This window comes from Trichoderma gamsii (assembly GCF_001481775.2).
Source record: "Trichoderma gamsii strain T6085 chromosome Unknown Scaffold_8.2, whole genome shotgun sequence".
Lineage (NCBI taxonomy): Eukaryota > Fungi > Ascomycota > Sordariomycetes > Hypocreales > Hypocreaceae > Trichoderma > Trichoderma gamsii.
This window is the reverse complement of record NW_020171345.1, coordinates 774,789-787,328: the sequence shown is the minus strand read 5'-3', so window position 1 is coordinate 787,328 and position 12,540 is coordinate 774,789. Positions and strand designations below refer to the sequence as shown.

Below are 12,540 nucleotides of genomic sequence, written 5' to 3'. Positions count from 1 at the left end.
CAAGTAATACATTTTTCCCTTTGCTATCCTTGGAGCTCCTCGGTCTTTTATTTGTAAGTCGGAAACATGCTATTATCTTCAGTGTAAGTCCATTGAAATGCGCGACATGGAGACAAGAATGAAACAAGAGTTGATAATTTTGGACAGTGAAATTGATTTATTAAATGAAGAAATATTACGTATTTCACAATGATGTAGTCGTGTAGAAGAGCTATCCCATCGTGAGACAGGCCATTTGCGAATACAGTGCGAATTGTACAAGATTCTCGTAAGGCTACAGCTCGCAGCTAATGCTCAAAGCTAATTCGCCAGCTTTATCGTAGCTCCTGCAACACGGTCAGCCTTCTCAGCCGCGACAAGCCATTCTTCTCGAGCTTCGACGGCATTACCTCTTCAATTGATTGAGATTCTCCCGAAATTTACTAGTCTGCCAAAGCCATGGCGGACGCTGCAGCTGAAGATGACAGCCGCGCGCAGAAACGCAGCCATGCAGAGTATGCACAGCAGGATGATTCAGGTACGAAGGCTCGTCCGTTTGGATTTAACAAGCATTGTACGGGGGGCTAACGGCGTGTTTTTGGAATAGATTCTTCATCCGACGATGATATGGGACCGCAGCTTCCCACCGAGGCCCCTAAGAAAAAGCGCCGCGTCCTGCCTTACGAAAAGCTATACATCTCTGCGCTACCCAAGTCCGCTCGATATTCGAAGTCATTGATGCACAAGGAGCAGGTGCTCTTCACTACATGGACCCCTCTGACCGAGTTCCTAATAACATCGTCTACCGATGGCGTTGTCAAGTTCTGGAAGAAGATTGGAGAAGGCATTGAATTTGTGAAGCAGTTCAAGGCGCACAATGGCATGATCACGTCAGTCTCGGTCAGTCGAGACGGACGAAGCTTTGCAACCGCCGGCGACGACGAAACGATCAAGATTTTCGACGTCATCACGTTTGACCTGCTTTCGATGATTACCTTGAAATATGTACCCAAGTGCGTCTGCTGGGTTCACAAAAAGGGAGCCTCGTTTCCTCTATTAGCTGTGTCGGAGGAAGCCAAGCCATTGATCCACCTGTACGACGGCCGCGGTGAACGAGAAGACGCGATTCATACCATCAAAGGCTTGCATAGAAGCCCGGTACATCTAATGGCGTATAATGACGAGTACGACTGCGTTGTCTCAGCGGACGAGAACGGCATGATCGAATACTGGCAGCCTAGCGACAACTACGAGAAGCCAAGCAGCGTCTTCGAGTACAAGAGCTCAACGAATCTTTTTGACTTCAAAAAGGCCAAGTCCGTACCAACATGCCTTACAATATCACCAAACGGGAAAAGCTTAGCCGCCTTCTCATTGCCAGATCGCAAAATTCGAATCTTTGACTTTGCATCGGCCAAATTGCAAAAAACTTACGATGAATCGCTCGAAGTGGCCGAGGATATGCAACGGTCGGGCATTTCGGCACAAAAGATTGACAATGTGGAGTTTGGTAGACGCTTGGCTCAAGAGCGAGAGATTGAATCACAGACTCTGAAAAATAAGTCGAATATCATATTTGACGAATCGGGGAACTTTATCCTCTATGGTACCATGGTTGGGATCAAAGTTCTTAACACATTTACAAACCAAGTCGTCAAAGTGTATGGCAAGGATGAAAACTTTCGTGCTGTGAATCTGGGCATGTACCAGGGGCAGCCACAGAAGAAGGGAATAGTGTCTGTGGAGATGGGTGCTTCAAGCAACCCTCTTCTACAAGAATCAGAAGCTCGGGATCCGATTCTTATCGCTACAGGTGTGGGCAAACTCCGATTCTACATGTTCACGAATGAAGAAGAGATTAGTAAGTCGACACGAGACGTTCAAAACGAGAAGCCCACTGTGCTAGGAGGCAAGGACAAAGCGCAAGCTGCCAAAAAGGCAGAAACAGGAAACGCTGCCATCCTGCATACTACATATGGTGATATTCATATTCGTCTATTCCCCGACGCTGCGCCCAAGGCGGTGGAGAACTTTGTTACACACGCAAAGCGCGGGTACTACAACAACACAATATTCCATCGTGTGATACGCAAGTTTATGATACAAGGAGGTGACCCCCTTGGCGATGGCACCGGCGGTGAGAGTATCTGGGGACGAGACTTTGAGGATGAGTTTAGCAGCTTGAAACACGACAAGCCGTACACAGTGAGCATGGCGAATGCAGGCCCGAATACGAATGCCAGTCAGTTCTTTATTACGACGGAGAAGACAGTGAGTTTATGACCTGAAATACAATGAGAAGAGATGGGAACGCTGACGCATTTTGTTTTTCTATAGCCGTGGTTGGATGGGAAGCACACAATTTTCGGGCGTGCGACGCAAGGCTTGGATGTGATTCATAAAATCGAGAATACGAGGACGCACAAGGAGAAACCGGAGGAAGATATCAAGATTCTCAACATTGATGTTATGTGAATGGGTAGGGCTAGAGCGAGCAGCGATTTTAGCTTGATCTTTTTCGAAGCAGGGATGATCTTGTATATATGTGCGTCTCGATAGAGAATATGAATGATACCAAAAATAGCATCAGCATATATAGAGTACACTTGGCGAAGTTTTCTTGGGTGATAGCCACTGATTACAAAGTATCTCAGGTTCTCAATATACCTAGGTATGGATAGATTGGACTACCTACTTGTGCCACAAGGGCATGGAGCACCGACGTCGGCCCCTGGATCCAAGTGTGAGTAATTGAAGCACCGAAATTTTAGTGCAAGCGCCGGTGCAAGCTCGCTGAGAGAAACAGAGCTCCATACAATTTGACAATTTGACATGTGGGTGGGCGTTGGAGCTTTTAGTGCATGTATGCAAGTGACACAGAAGCCCTTGCATGGACTTTCCAGTAGACTAACAATTTGCAAACAATTGTCAATTTCCTCTTTTCTCCCTTTTCACATCTATTTTATACCCATTGGCTCCTTTGAGATACAAAGAGTCGAAGAAAAATTGGGAGTTTATTGACATTAGTATTCTTCTTCCATCTCCCAATTGAGCCATCAGCCTGTCAATCGCCTGCTATTGACGTCACTTGGCATTCCGCAGCCTTTTTTTTCTTCCTCTTTTACCAATCCAAATTCTACATTCCTAAATACCCTTTGTTCCTCCTCTTTCGACTCATTTGCCCAATTCTTGCCCAGGAGCAATTGTTCATCATGTCTACCGTACGTGTGCTCTCTTACAGCAGGCATCATCCATTGCCAGCTTTGGTTGCTTGAGTGGAGTGACTCACTAAATTGCCCCTCCAGTTCTACATCGAGAACAAAAACGTCGGCAACCAGGCCGACTCAGAAGATTGGCGAAGTATGTTTTCTGTCAATGCTCCATATATGATTCAGGGATCATTGTTTGCTAACTGAATCGCCTTTGTCTGAATTAGTTCGCGGCTACAATCCTCTAACACCGCCCGACCTGCTACAACATGAGATTCCACAGACAGCCGAGTCTAAAAAGGCAGTCATTGACGGCCGCAATGAGGCTGTAGCCATCGTCAATGGCAAGGACCCCAAGCACCGATTGCTCATTGTCGTGGGCCCCTGTTCGATCCATGACCCTGAAGCTGCTCTCGCCTACTGCGATCTGCTGCTCAAGGCCAAAGAGAAGCATAAAGACGAGCTGCTCATCGTGATGCGCTCGTACCTTGAGAAGCCTCGCACCACGGTCGGTTGGAAGGGTCTCATCAACGACCCAGATATTGATGGCAGCTTCAAAATCAACAAGGGACTGCGATTGTCGCGCCAGCTCTTTGTCGATCTGACTAGCAAGGGCATGCCTATTGCAAGCGAGATGCTGGATACCATCTCTCCTCAGTTCCTCGCTGATTTGCTCAGTGTTGGTGCCATTGGTGCGCGCACAACGGAGAGCCAGCTGCACCGTGAATTGGCAAGTGGTCTGAGTTTCCCTGTAGGCTTTAAGAACGGAACCGATGGCTCTCTTGGTGTCGCCATCGATGCCATGGGCGCTGTCAAGCACCCCCACCACTTCCTTTCCGTCACCAAGCCCGGTGTTGTCGCCATTGTTGGTACAACGGGTAACGATGACTGCTTCGTCATTCTGCGAGGTGGCACCAAGGGCACCAACTACGATGCCGAGAGTATCGCCGACGCCAAAGCCGCTCTGGACAAGAAGGGAGCGCCTCCCAGGTTGATGGTCGACTGCAGCCACGGCAACTCTCTAAAGAACCACAAGAACCAGCCCAAGGTTGCGAGCGTAGTGGCTGAGCAGGTGGCCAAGGGCGAGACTGCCATCATGGGGCTTATGATTGAGAGCAACATTGATGAAGGTGGGTCATAGAAATATGCTTTCTATCTACGCAACTTTACTAACATGGCTGAATAGGCAACCAAAAGGTCCCGGAGGAGGGCAAATCCGGGCTCAAGTACGGCGTCAGTATTACAGATGCATGCATCAACTGGGCGGATACCGAGGAGGTACTTGACAATCTGGCTGAGTCTGTCAAGCAGAGAAGAAAAGTCTTGGGAGTAGAGATCTAAGAAGCCTGAAGCGCAAGGTTTCAATATGATACTCCACAAAAAAACCAATTGGCTATCTGCCACCATGATACCATGATACCTATACTATTTGGAATTGCTGGCTTTGTGCGAGCTTGACGTACTGGATTCCCCCTTTTTTTTTCTTATCTGCTGCTGTGCTTTAAAGAGAGCCAGATATGGGTTGCATTTATTTTGCTCTCTCCGGGCGTGTACGTATAGGATTAGCAAAAAGTTTTTAAAGTAGGAGTTCTTCCAGGCATACATGTAGGTATGGAAGCCAGGTCAGACATGAAAAGATGTTTTGGTCTTTGGCTTTTCAAAAAGCGTAACAAAGAAAACTAAATTCAAGGTATGGTGAAAAACGCAATGAATGCGGAAAGAAAGTAAAGTGTATGGATAACGCCAATTTGATGTTCTTGAAGCCATCACCGCATTCCACGTCAAGAGGCTGCGCACCACCAGAGCAAGGTTGACACTGTGCGACATTCTCGCAGCCAGCAAAAGCCCCTGCTTCAGCCAGCTTTAACACAGTACGGAAGTAAGACTGGCCACTCTTGGCGAGCAAGCGCAACTTAAGGCAATTTTCCGACGACGCAGGATCAAAGCCTCCCACGCTCTTTATTTCTATCCTCGCCTCAAAACACCAATCGATCGCCGATTCTCGCAAGGGCATCGCGCAATTCCTTCTCTTTGCTTTCAAGGCATTTGAGTACCTTTATCAATCGTTTTTCTCTTATCCCTCTGCCGTCGCTTTTGATAGCATCTTTCCGATAAGCTTCGCCTCGTACGCGACTTGCATCTTCACCAACACAGCGACGCGCGAATTGACGACGACCATGGCGCCCTACTCGCCGCCGGACTCGCCGTTATCATCAGCGATGGAGTCTTCGTACGAAGAAGACATCCACGATGAAGAGACGATGCTGCGGCCGTCCAAACGCCAAAAGGTCGAGGCTGGCTCGACGACTTCCTCTGCCGTCATCCCCGACCCCGAACACGAGCCTGTCCTAGAAGCCGATGCGCTCGAGGGCATGTCAGATATATCGTCGGACACGTCAGGCGATATCCCCAGCTCTCCCGTCAACGCCAGGCTCGAAGAGGAGGATTTCCAGGATCAGGTGACGGTTTGCGACTGGGACGGCTGTCCCGCAGGAGATCAGGGCAACATGGACAAGCTGGTCGAGCACATCCACAACTCACACATTGAGAACCGTCAGAAGAAATACACGTGCGAGTGGCGCAGCTGCAATCGCAAGGGGTTGCCTCATGCCAGTGGCTACGCCTTGAAGGCTCACATGCGAAGCCATACGAGAGAGAAGCCGTTCTACTGCTATCTACCAGGTAGGTCCCTTTGGCGATAACTACTCCATCATTTGAATTTAGACTTTGCCTCTATGATTGATCAAACATGCTGACCATTTGCCCAACAGAGTGCGACCGTTCCTTTACTAGATCCGATGCGCTTGCTAAACACATGCGAACCGTCCACGAAACCGAGGCTCTTCGACCATCTGATCCGGTACCGAAATCTATGCAATCCGGGCCAACGGGTCGGACTGGAAAGCTCAAAATCATCATCAAAACGCCCCAATCACAATCTGCGGGACAAGACGACGGAGACGATGCCAACGGCGATGTTCCCCCATCGGAATGCTTCACAGTACTCCCGTCCGATCTGTTCACCGAAGCAGAGCTCGATTTACCCCTTGACAAGCTATGGCGCAAGTGCCACTGGGAAGCAAAGTGGGCCGAGGAGGTGGGAGATGCGCTGAAGAGCGAGTGCAAGCAGTGGGAGGAGCTTTACTACAAGGAGTGGCTGGACAAGGAAGTCCTGTTGTCACACGTTATCAAGACCGAGGTGGAGTGGAGCGAGCGGCGCCAAGCTATCATCTCTGGCGCTGCCGATGTGCAGCTTCCCAGCAGCGCAGAAGAAAAGGAAAAGGATGAGGGCGTTACAAATGGAGTGGCTAAAGAAGCTCCCGTTGCGGCTACCAGCGAGGCATAGGAACCTAAACTTTCTTCCAGGAGAGTGGTTAGTCGTGATGATTGGGATGATTATCTAAAAAAATTCAGGCGGACATAGGGTGACGTGCAGCTTGGGATGCGGCTGGGAGTTCTGGGAGTTTCTACAAGAAGGGCGCTGAGATGCGCTTCGCTGGTCTTTGTTTTGCCCGGTCTATTTTCTTCTTTTCCTTCTTCTTTTCTGTGTGTTTTGATGCTTCTAGATACTACTTTTGGGTTCACAAGTTGTTTTTTTTTATTCTTTTGATCTCAGCTTTAGAAGTCCCTGTTAAGATAATTCAAATGGCGGCCTCTATGAAGCTGGTGTGGAGGTGTTTTCGTGTTTGATCTTTTTTGGGGCTTCAATGATGTAAGATAGAGTAATGAGATTGGCAAAAATCGTTTATGATTTGAAGGGTTGGCTTCTCTACTAAAAACAATAATATCCTTAATTACTGTTTTAATTCAATTATTTCTTTATTATCGATGTTCATTTTTGTCACAAGCACAGCGCTCTCCATACTCATATGGCACCAGCTCAACTTCTTAATGCAGGCACTAGTAGACAAACGCAGCTCCTCGGCGGGGGTTATTTCCATCATTACCAACCAAGCTCGCCGCCGATTTCGCATCCCCACTCTTAAGTCTTCAATCGCCTACGACTTCAGTGCGTAGATTTGAAATCCTCGGCTTTTTATTTGCGCAATGAACATTATATATGCGAACGGCCTAGGATTAAAATACATTGTAACGGAGAACGTGCTTTATTGATTCTCTTTTTCTTCTCAATCAGCTTCTCATTATCCTTTTGCTGGTCGCTGTGATCCGACTTTTGGACAGTACCTTGTCTATTAACACGTGCCTTATCAAGATTAAGTGCGCCACGGATCGCAAAACTCGCCACTCGGAAGATACGCCGCCGGGCAAAATACGTCTTTGTCTCTTGACAACTCAACAAACTTGCAACTGAGCTGCGAACCAGATACGAAGACAAATAACATACAAGACATAACATCAACTCTCACTACTCTCATTGTCACGGAAAAAAAGTAAAGCAACACGGCATTGCCGTAAAACAGTTTGCACCATGAGTGCCATTCTCTCCGCCGACGACCTCAACGACTTCATCTCCCCCGGAGTCGCCTGCATCAAACCCGTCGAGACTCTCCCAGCTCTGCCAGCGCAGCAGTCCGCCAACGAATACGAAGTCGTCCTCGACGGCCAGCATCCCTCTTCTTCTTCGGCCAATGGTGCCTCGCCCGCGCAAATCTCTCTCACAGACTGCCTCGCCTGCTCAGGCTGCGTCACATCCGCAGAGGCCATCCTCGTCAGCCTGCAGAGCCACAGTGAAGTGATTTCAACGCTCGATGCGGCTCCAGCGCTGCGCGTGGTGGGACCAGATGCGCAGGGAAATTTCAAGGTCGAGGGCCTTGAGAACGAAGATGCGAAGCTGTTTGTCGCGAGTGTAAGCTCCCAGACAAGGGCGAACCTGGCTGCTGCGTGCGGGCGAGATGTGTCTGAGAGCCAGGCTGGACATATGCTGGAGAATCTATTACGAAGTCCAGAGGGGCTTGCAAAAGGAGGAAAATGGAGCAATTCTTTCGAATGGGTAGTTGATATCAACGTGGCGCGAGATGCGACGCTCGCGCTTGGTACAGCCGAAGTCCTTTCAACACCCACGCCAGGCGTCTCGGCGCCCTCAACGCCAATCCTCTCATCGTCGTGTCCCGGCTGGGTGTGCTATGCAGAAAAGACTCATCCGTACGTGCTACCGCATTTATCCAAAGTCAAGTCGCCACAAGCCCTCATGGGTACCATCCTGAAAACAACCTTGAGCCGAAAGCTGGGCATCCCACCCAGTAGAATATGGCATGTAGCTGTCATGCCTTGCTTTGACAAGAAGCTAGAGGCCAGTCGAGAGGAGCTCACCGACGAAGTATGGGCGCGCTCAGGGTTGCCTGGAAGAGGAGTTCGGGACGTCGACTGCGTCATCACGAGCAAGGAGGTTTTGATGCTCGCAGAGTCACGAGGCCTCAGTTTCTTTGATTTTCCAAAGTCGGCATCATCTGTCCCGCCATCAATATTCTTCCCAGACGATAAAGTTCACGCTTTCTTGTTTCCAAAGAAGGGTTCAAGAAACCCCTCGCGAATTGCTGGTTCTTCTGGCGGGCTATTACACCACATTCTCCAAACCAAAGCTGCTCAGACCCCAGGCTCAGAGATTCAAATCAACCGAGGCCGTAACGTCGATGTGGTTGAATACACCGTCACAGTAAACGGCGAGCCTATTTTCAAGGCCGCTAGATACTATGGCTTCAGGAATATCCAAAACCTTGTCAGACGTCTGAAGCCAGCTCGTCCTTCTCGCATGCCCGGCGGAAAGCCCTTTGGGAGTGCCCGCCGCCCAGCAGGAAAGGCAGCCTCTCTCGATTTCAGTTTCGTCGAAGTCATGGCATGCCCTGGAGGCTGCACCAATGGCGGTGGCCAAATCAAGATTGACGATGCCGTAATCCTAGAAAGAAAAAACATCTCAGGAAAGCCAGGTCCACAGGAGCAGAAGGATTGGCTGGCAGAGATTGACGAAGCATATTTCTCGGGCGAAGATTCGCGGTCTAGGCTCGATGGCGGCAGCCCTGAGAATACTGGCGGAGGCGTTTCCCACTCATATATAGATGATACCCTGGCGTATTGGTCCAGCATGACAGGCATAGGATTGGATAGACTGGCATTCACGAGCTATCGTGAAGTGATTAGCGATGTTGGAAAGGGTTCGGCCACCGAGAGTGCCGCCCATTTAGCTGGCAAAGCTGGCGGCGGCTGGTAGATGGCTTCCAGTAGATAGAAAGTAGAAGCGCAACCGCGCACAATGATATCAAAATTCAAGTGGCTCTGTTGCCACGCTGTGCAAAACCAAATCCCCCTCTACCACTTCCGTCCGGTCCTCTTGGCGCCCGAATTGCTTGATGCTCGTCTCGACCAGCCTGTCCCCGCATAGAAGAATCGCTGCCGCTGCCTTCACGGCCGCCCCGTCTGAGTGAATCTGGTCTCGGGGCCGAGCTGGGGTCGAACAGCTCTCTCCGGGAGCCAGGTTGATTCGCAGGCCGCCGAGGCTCAAACTGCTGGCTGCTGCTCTCGCTGCTGACATTGCTGCTGTTATAGTTGTAGCCACTGTTGTTGCTGCTGTTGTTATTGTTATAACCGCCTCCCCGCCCCCTTCCACGACCGCGGAACGCCCCTCGCCCGTCCTGCCTAGGAGGCGTAACAGTGCCCGTACCCGGCGACGATCCGCGCGACGAAGGGGCCGACTCGCCAAAGATCTTGGCCCTGGCCTCATCGTAGCGCCGCTGCTTCTCCTCGCGATCTCTCTTCTGCTTTGCGCGGATTTCGTCCGGTGTCATCTGCACTACCGGCGCCCCGGAGGCATCGTCATCGTCATCGAGCGACAATTGAGACAGGCCGGTGACTGGATCTTTCTTGGCGATGGCGGGCTTGCGGCTGAGGACTTTGACTTGGGGTTTGAACGCCGTGGTGAGAGGGACGCCGCCGCCGGCAGCTTCGACGTAGTGGAATGTCTCTTTCGAATCGCTGTTTTACCCGTAAAGAGCAAGAAAGAGGATTGTCAGCCAACAGAGAATATTAAAAGGTCTATCGAGAGCTTTCTCCATACGCTGATTCCCATAATTTCCGGTTTGCTTCGGCGTGCTGCTGCAGCCGCTGTTGTCTGTTGAGGTTGGGCTGCGGCGCGGCCTGGGACTGTTTGCTCTCGCTTCTGTCCGCCTGGGTCTCCCAGTCGTCGTCGTCCCAGGCATTGGGGACACCACCGGCTCTGCTCATCTTGAAATCCTGGGGCTGGGAGTGCTTAATGGAAGAGACAAAGAGAAAAGGGTGGTTCGAGCCGAGGGAGGTTTGATATTTATATTAAGCTCTCTTGTCTCTTGCTGCTATCACCGAGCCCTAGCCGAAAAGAAGCAGCCGTCGCAGAGCAGTTCCAATGTCCCGTCTCGATATCGTTTGTATGTTTTGCAATCTCTTAGGCAGCCTGCATGCTCTTTTTGCAGCTCTATGAATGTGCGCATCAGTGGTCGTTGGCTGTAAGAAGTCCGTTTCGTCGGGGTTTTTCAGAGCGAGCTGGCCATTCGGCGCGAATGGGCTATAAAGTTCGATTCGTTTGTGTGTAGCTTTATTTTTTTCCTTGGACGCGCAGTACCTGCAGTATACCGAGGCTATTGATCGCCGTGAGCGCAAACTCCGTGGCATTAGCGTCCGGTAACAGGTATCTCCAGGTATCTATTTTCGGGCTTTGCTTCATGCTAGCTTTTGGGCTGCGGAGAGCATATTTCAGTGGGGCTGGCTTCCCTCCTACCTCTTTGCATTGTCGCTGCTGTTTTACGAACCTGAAGCTCGATAACCAATCCATACCCGCCGATTTCAGATTCTACTGAGGCTCGAGGCTCTTTTATACTATCAGGTATGTTTACAGATCATTCATTGAAGGCCATAAAAGAACCGACACGTTAACATGAGCTCTTACCAGTCCACTGCATTGCACTAAACTGCCCTCATGTCTGAACTATCTAATAGTGCGGCCGCCATTGTCGCCAACGCGACCAAGAAGCTTAGAGAAGAAGGCGAGGTTGCTAAGAGTCGTCTTTTGGATCAGCAATTTCATATCAGTAAGTCTTTTATCTATTCACCTCTTGTGTGTCCACCTCACATGTATTTTCGTAGCACTAACCGGAGCCATCCGCTTGTGTGTAGGTCGTTATGCAGACCCCTTGGTTCCACGGAAGACGTCAGACCCTCAGTTTTGGCCAAAGGATGTGACTCTAGAAATGGAACAAAGATGGCTGGCTATGATTAAGGAGCATCGGTCCGTTTAAGCTATGAGATTGGGTTTGGAGTCTGGTAGACAGACGGCCGGACAGACGGACTGACGGACAGGGGAGGATACTGATTCGCTAAGCTTGCATTTTACGATTAAATGATAATGAACGTCTCATTGGCCTGGAGCTATTCAACAGCTCGCTTCATTATTACTTTCGCCCAAATTACTGCCAGTGAAAACTATAATGCCAATGTAAGATAGACACGACCTCGGCCACGCTATTTTGCGTAAACTACTGGAGAAAAACAAGATGAGCATCCCCAGAAGTGAGCTGTTCTTATTCATCAGCAATACTAGACTGTATATATTACTACTAGTAATGAGGGCAAGACTCGAAAATCAACGGACAATATTCGGGATGTCTATTATGAGCGATTGTTGTGTCTAGTGTGCTCATCATCCTCGTCCTTAAAAAGGCGCCATCGCCATTGGGCTTGAAGCAGACTGGAGGTCTCTTTCATGCCCTCACTTTAGGAAGAAATTAAGCTTTCAGTAACAATGATCTATACTCTGATAAGGATCATATAGATAGCCAAGCGGTCTAACCATTAGACGATTCCACGAGATGTCATCAGTGGCAGGATGCACAACCACGATCTCACTTGTCAAACATGCTACAATACCGGGCGCTGGCTCCAAGACTCCAGTGAAAAGTGGACAAGTCCACAATAATGTGCGTTTGGCGAGACGACGAGGCTAGAAGAGGACTAGAAAATTCTGCTCGAGTTTAACGCCCAAGGCCACTTCGGCGCAAGAACGTTGTTGCACGTCAAGGAAGCCCACGGCTAGAATAACAGAAAAGTCTGGCGCCACCATCTAGCCTCAGCAACACGGCGATGACATAGGCACAGTGCGAGGCGCCTCATGCCGTGCTATGCCGTGCTCGCATACCGTGTGTTGTTCTACATGCGCATGTGCATCGCTGCTAGTTGCGCTTTGCGGAGATTGACAGCGGTGATGGCCATGGAAATGCCAATACTACATGCGTAGACATGCACAGAACTTGATCCCACGTCAGCTGATTTGCAGCGAGACGAGGCTGAGCTCTCTCCAAGAATTCATCCAATGTTTGAAGCCTCTTCTAGGCCCCTGCCGAAGGCTACTGTGCATGTAACCCTGCGTGCT

At 49.9% G+C, this 12,540-nt stretch overlaps 5 protein-coding genes across 5 annotated transcripts; 4 read left to right on the top strand and 1 right to left on the bottom strand.

The window, feature by feature from the left end:
- Nucleotides 1–438: 438 nt before the first annotated feature.
- TGAM01_v203203 (peptidylprolyl isomerase) lies at nt 439–2,454 on the top strand (the record flags this gene model as incomplete). Its single annotated transcript, XM_018804041.2, has 3 exons — nt 439–517; nt 587–2,250; nt 2,317–2,454. 3 exons carry the CDS (start codon nt 439–441, stop codon nt 2,452–2,454), a joined length of 1,881 nt encoding a protein of 626 aa, XP_018662779.2.
- Nucleotides 2,455–3,191: 737 nt separating this feature from the next.
- TGAM01_v203202 (aromatic-7) lies at nt 3,192–6,534 on the top strand (the record flags this gene model as incomplete). The annotated part of the gene is made up of 7 exons (XM_024549157.1): nt 3,192–3,200; nt 3,285–3,339; nt 3,416–4,318; nt 4,375–4,486; nt 4,952–5,067; nt 5,127–5,870; nt 5,960–6,534. 7 exons carry the CDS (start codon nt 3,192–3,194, stop codon nt 6,532–6,534), a joined length of 2,514 nt encoding a protein of 837 aa, XP_024406135.1.
- Nucleotides 6,535–7,617: 1,083 nt separating this feature from the next.
- On the top strand, nt 7,618–9,354 carry TGAM01_v203201 (hypothetical protein; the record flags this gene model as incomplete). Its single annotated transcript, XM_018804044.1, has 1 exon — nt 7,618–9,354. The coding sequence occupies one exon, from the start codon at nt 7,618–7,620 to the stop codon at nt 9,352–9,354; it is 1,737 nt and encodes a 578-aa protein (XP_018662782.1).
- Nucleotides 9,355–9,402: 48 nt separating this feature from the next.
- Nucleotides 9,403–10,364, bottom strand: TGAM01_v203200 (hypothetical protein; the record flags this gene model as incomplete). Its single annotated transcript, XM_024549156.1, has 3 exons — nt 9,403–9,511; nt 9,837–10,115; nt 10,198–10,364. 3 exons carry the CDS (start codon nt 10,362–10,364, stop codon nt 9,403–9,405), a joined length of 555 nt encoding a protein of 184 aa, XP_024406134.1.
- A 727-nt stretch (nt 10,365–11,091) lies between these two features.
- TGAM01_v203199 (hypothetical protein) lies at nt 11,092–11,410 on the top strand (the record flags this gene model as incomplete). The annotated part of the gene is made up of 2 exons (XM_024549155.1): nt 11,092–11,203; nt 11,259–11,410. 2 exons carry the CDS (start codon nt 11,092–11,094, stop codon nt 11,408–11,410), a joined length of 264 nt encoding a protein of 87 aa, XP_024406133.1.
- Between the last annotated feature and the right edge of the window lie 1,130 nt (nt 11,411–12,540).